The 5,748-nt window shown below is 42.7% G+C and overlaps 1 protein-coding gene across 1 annotated transcript in view; it reads left to right on the top strand.

Annotated features, from left to right (window-relative positions):
• MLLT10 (myeloid/lymphoid or mixed-lineage leukemia (trithorax homolog, Drosophila); translocated to, 10) overlaps positions 1 to 2,177 on the top strand; it is a 229,455-nt gene extending 227,278 nt beyond the window's left edge. The window contains exon 23 of the mRNA XM_011963857.1: positions 497 to 2,177. Coding sequence (XP_011819247.1) covers positions 497 to 541 — 45 coding nt within the window. The 3' untranslated portion in view covers positions 542 to 2,177. The remainder of the gene's footprint in view (positions 1 to 496) is intronic.
• The last annotated feature ends 3,571 nt before the right edge of the window (positions 2,178 to 5,748 follow it).

The raw sequence follows: 5,748 nt of genomic DNA, 5'->3' as shown, positions 1-5,748 counted from the left end.
CTCGATCTCCTGACCTCGTGATCCGCCCGTCTCAGCCTCCCAAAGTGCTGGGATTACAGGCTTGAGCCACCGCGCCCGGCTTATAACTCCATTTTTTATAGATTAGTAAAAGGAAATGCAAAGAAAGCCCAAGGATAAATAGCAAATGTGGAATCACAGCCCATGACTTTCTTAGCCCATAAAAATTTTGTTCTCTACAGTACCATGTTACTTTTGTGGAAAAGTTGATTTTGGAAGATGAATTCTGCATTCATTCTTTAGAAGTTCTGTCCCTCAGATGGGCCCACCTCTTTGGTCTTTTTATACTGTTGAATTTAATGTTTTTGAAGTATTTACTAGTAAATTCATGTCTATATATTATGTTGCAAGTAGGCTTGCCAACTTAAAAGAAAAAAGGGAATAACTTTCTATACCACATTTTATCTCAGTTTCAAATTGGGAGGATATTATCAAAAGTTGATTTAGCTAACGCGTCTGCTCTTTTGTTTAACTGCAGAGACTTAGTGATAAAACCGGGCCTGTAACTCAAGAGAAAAGTTGACACCTGAGGAACATCTAGAAATTGCCTGTCCTGCTGTTCTAGCACTTCATCTGGCTGCCTTTGCAGTCCTTTTACTACAGCTATGAAGAAACGCAACAAGAAACTTAATGCACAACAAAGGATTAATTGCCGCAAGGACATTCTTGTAAGGCTTTGATTAGTTTTCTTGTTGCTTTGTTGCACTGAAATGGAATTCCCATGCCCCTATCCCTTACCCCAATTTTTTGAACATGGAAAGAAAATTCAATACGTTTTTAAAGTGACATAATTTACATGCAATATGTTTATCAACTCAAGAATATAGTTGGTACACAACTAGGTTTATAAATTGGAGATATGAATAGCAAAACTAAATACTTGTTCCATTTACAAACTACTTGATTTTATTGTACAAGTTGAAATATGCTCTTTTGTTTGGGTTACAGTATGCTTGCTCTAAGTCAAATTCCAAGGAACTAATTTCTCCTGGAGTTCCATTGATTCAATATTACAAATATATAGCGCATCACCTGGGACTTGGCAATCTTTGTTAAAAAATATTTCCTTTCTAATGGGATTTAACCAGTTTTGGTAATCAAGTTAGGATGGTAATGTCTGCATCTGCTAAAGGTAATTTTCTTTTGAGAATTGCTTTCTTTAGTGTTAAGAGCTACTCATATTTTAAAGAAACCTTGAGTTAACTGAGTTCTGAGGCTGCTGGGGGAACCAGATCAATTCAAAGCAAAATACTTTCAGAAAGGGGCCACTCTGGAAAGTGCTGGTGGGGTTTGCCCTTGATCAAGTGCCTCCATTGTGCTGCAAGGGCTCTAGACAGCAGGGTGGGACAGTCAGTCCTCCGAGCAGCAGGAATCATCCCTTCACACCTGCAGCCTTCCCATGCTTCCGCCTTTATTCAGAACTTTCTGTGCCACTGTAGATAGCTCAGGCAAAACTATTACCTGGGTATTTATCCACTAATGAGTCACAAGAAAAGGAGTGGATTTGGTAAGAATAGAGAGTTGTTTTATTTTAACCACTTCCCATTACTGACCATTAAAACAAAAGCTCACCACTAGAGTTCCTGAAAACAGGTGAAACCTGTATGACAGCCCTTCCACTTTGGGGAGCCACGCTTTTGATGTGACGGTACCGCAGAGTGATCCACCACAGGGGATGTAATCACCAAACTGTTCTTCGGTGTGTGAATTATTAGTGGAAAAGACCCAGCTGTAATTAGACCTCCACTGTGTACTTAGCTGGAAGAACATGTTAATTCTGCAATATGTCTCTTGGTTAAACATTGCACAGTTCTTACCTCATTTCTGTAAATAAAGTTTTGTGAATCTGTTTTGTATTGTGAAAAATTCATAAGATAACATTGATATTTTGATTTGTAATATTTCTAATTGGTAGATTTAATTGAAAAGTAAAATTAATTTATTTTTATATGTTCAGGGGAATTTTAAAGTCAAGTATTTTGTAGATAATTTAAAAAATCAGTGTGGTTTATTTTACTTATTTAACCCACTGGTTGTTATTCTGTAACAGTTTGTATAAATGGTAAATTTTGAATGTGTTGTTATTTTACCTAGATGTAAAATTCCACATGTATTAAAGTGTACAAAGTTTTGCTAATAAAATTTAATAATGTTTATAACTCCATGCCATTCTCATTTGGAGAGGATGGAGGGGGTACACCCATGTTGCTTCCTCAGGGAATCTTGGCCTGTGTTTTGTGTTTGGAGCACTGGTATATTGCCCCAGAGTTAATGGAAACTCCCATGAGCAAATGCTATACGATGTGCAAGGCATTCTGTAAAGCAATGTGCAGTACAAACCCACCTCAGGCTCAGAGATCTTCGATCATCCTCAGATGAGAGGGAGAGTGAAGAGGGAAATAGCCTTGGTGGAGATAAAAGGAAAACAAAGTCCAGATGAGATAATTAGAGCCCGTTGATAAAGCAGTACTCACACTTGGTAGAGATTCGATTCCTGTTACTTATACAGTTAGCTTTAACTAGAGGCATTCCATGAAAGAGAAGCCCAATCTATTTAGTGGTCTTCGTAAGCATCAGTCACCTGTGGTGCTTTTCAAAAATATAAATGCTCAGACTTGATCCCAGACTTAATTGAATCCGAACATACTGATCTGTGTCAAGTGCTCCTGGTAATTAAGAGGCAAGTGAACAAGAAAAACTGGTCCTAGGCTGTAAACTTTATTAAGGAGTGAGTTTTGGGTTCTTGGTGATTTTTTTTTTTTTTTGTACATGAAAAAATTACGATTCTAGAAATTCATCTGTCTCCCAAGGTGAAGGATTACCTTCCCTCTAGAATGACAGGTGACTCATCCATCAATTCCTGCGAGTTTACTTTCTTAACATGCGTCCTTTGGCTTGGCTGCGTGTTTGTAAGCGTCCACTTCTGTAGCTCTCTGGCTTCCTGGAGGCTCCAGGACATTGACCTCGTCATCCTGCATTGCTGCCCTGCAAGGCCCTGGCAGCTGCTGGTTCACATGTGCGCCTTGTGTTCTGGGAAGGGCTCTGAAGAGCTACTGCCCTGCTGGTGGCCGAGCCTTGAAGAAGGTCGACACTGACCGGTTGCCGTCTGCACTTCTGTGCTTTAGTCCTGTGGATGTGCAGTCCATGTTGTGGGTCAAGATCAAGCACTGGGCCAAGACGGAAAAGCCAAGTCGTTGTCTTAGGCTGTCTACCAAGCAGAAGGGAAAGATGATCCCATAATCCTCCCAATAGGCAGGAGAGACCCTTGGAATACGCAAGGGAGGCACTACCTTACAATGAAATGTAATTTTGCTTTCATAAGTGGATTATGTACCTAGGTTTTAAAAGAGATGGTCTCACTCTGTCGCCGGGCTGGAGTGCAGTGGCGAGATCATAGCTCACTGCAGCCTCAAACTCCTGGGCTCAAGCAATCCTCCTATCTCAGCCTCCTGAGTAGCTGGCACTACAGTTAAGAGCCAGCGTGCCTGGCTGTCTGGGTCATCTCCTTCCAAGTAGAAATCTCAGACAAATAATGTTCATCTTAGTTTTACTTGTTGAAAATAAAACATCAATGATACCATCTTTTCAGATAAACTAGGCTTTTCAGAATGAAATGGGGTGAACTTGTATAATTTGGAAGTCATTTTTTAAATAATTTGTTAAAATTCATGTCAATTGTTTTTCCATTCCCCAATTTGTTATTTACAACCAAAGAAATGTCCTTTTCACACCACTTACTAATTTTTGCAATTCAGTAAAAATTTATATGAAAATGGAAGTTTCGTTTGACTGTGACTTAGGTCACAGTTCAAGTTTGGCAAGTCTTTCTTAAGGGACAGATTCCCCATTGAGGTAAACGAACAGGGGCACACATGTCCCTTCTAGCTGTCTGACATATCTCAGCCTCGGATCCCTGGCTGCATCAAGGTCTGGAGGTCCACAATCACATGTGGAGTAGACAAAGTGCCCATTTTCCAAGTGTATGATCCACATCCACCTCAGGGCACTGGTGACACTTTTAGGTGTTAGCATTAACCTATTTAAGTAATAAAAATTAGCATGACCACTTTTTTAAAAATTTGAAACCAGAAAAAAAAAAAAGGCCTGTCACTTTTTTTTTTTTTTGAGACTGAGTCTCACTGTCATACCGGCTAGAGTGCAGTGGCACAATCTCAGCTCATTGTGACCTCCACTTTCCGGGTTTAAGCAATTCGCCTGCCTCAGCCTCCCAAGTAACTGGGATTACAGGCACCCACCACACCTGGGTAATTTTTGTATTTTTAGTAGAGATGGGGTTTCACCATGTTGGCCAGGCTGGTCTCAAACTCCTGACCTCAGGTGATCCACCCGCCTCGGCCTCCCAAAGTGCTGGGATTACAGGTGTGAGCCACTGTGCCTGGCCTTTCACTTTTTATAAAATATGATACATCTGTAATTTTAGTATTTTCTTTTCATACATGGTTGAGTATTCAAAGTTATGGCCTGCTTTTGTCACTTAAATAAAAAGTGACAGGAAAGATCTTAGAAATCAAATTTTGTGTTTATTAAATTAACCATTTTCTGGGCCAGATGGGCAGTTTCCCACTGGCATGGCTGTCCCAGCAGGAGCTCTGTAAATGTTGTTCCCTTATCTTTTAGGGGAAGGGAGGCTCAGGGGACGGAGGAGCGGCAGCATAAAGGGCAGGGTTGGGAAGGACCAGCGGCAGTCACAAGGGATCAAGTGGGCGCAGGCAATGAGGCTGGAAGAGGCTGTGGGCTTGCAGGAAAGATGATTGGTGCTGTGCTGGAGCGTGGTTTCCGTAGTTCTGTGGCCACAAAAGATTGTAAATGCACATTAAGCCAGCAAGCAGCGTGTGGATAGGGCAGTGAGGCGCCCTCTCTACAAAACAAAGTTAGCCAGGCATGGGATATACACCTGTAGTCCGAGCTCTTCAGGAGGCCTAGGTGGGAGGATCATGTAAGTCCAGGAGGTCACGGTGGCAGTGATCATACCACCACACTCCAGCCAGGGTGACAGAGACCTCATCTCTTAAGGTGTGTGGGGGGGGGCAGCTAGCACCTGGTCAGGCATGATTACTCACACCTGTAATCCCAGCACTTTGGGAGGCTGAGGTGGGTGGATCACCTGAGGTTGGGAGTTCGAGGCCAATATCAAGACACCCCGTCTCGACTAAAAATACAAAATCAGGCGTGGTGGCACATGCCTGTACTCCCAGCTACTTGGGAGGCTGAGGCAGGAGAATCACTTGAACCCGGGAAGTGGAGGCTGTGGTGAGCTGAGATTGTGCCATTAGCTCTCCAGCTTGGGCAACAACAGCAAAACTTCATCTCGAATTAAAAAAGGTAGGGGGATGGCCAGCAGCAAGGTGCAGAGTGGGTAAATTCAGGGGAAAGGCAGAAAGGGGGAGAAGGTGGATACTAGGAGACAAGTGCGTTATTTCTAGATCTGGGTCCAAATATTCTAGATGAGCTCACTGCCTCTTCTCTGGCCTGCTTTTTGTTGGAAGCTCCCAAATTCCATGAGGTTGAATTTTCAGGTTTTGTTCACAACTCTTGGTACACCTGGTTTACTTCAGGTACAACCAGAGCTAGGCCTGTGGTTGGCGCGAGAACTCCAGCGCCCCACCCTCCAGGTGAGCTATCGGTGTGGCCACCACCCTCGTCTACTTTCAGATGGGAGAGACGTGTCCTTCGAGTGTGGGCAGTTGGCAGAGGGTGTTCCCAAGGGTG

This window comes from Colobus angolensis, unplaced genomic scaffold (assembly GCF_000951035.1).
Source record: "Colobus angolensis palliatus isolate OR3802 unplaced genomic scaffold, Cang.pa_1.0 Scaffold63, whole genome shotgun sequence".
Lineage (NCBI taxonomy): Eukaryota > Metazoa > Chordata > Mammalia > Primates > Cercopithecidae > Colobus > Colobus angolensis.
The sequence above is the reverse complement of the archived record's forward strand: the minus strand, read 5'-3'. Positions and strand labels throughout refer to the sequence as shown.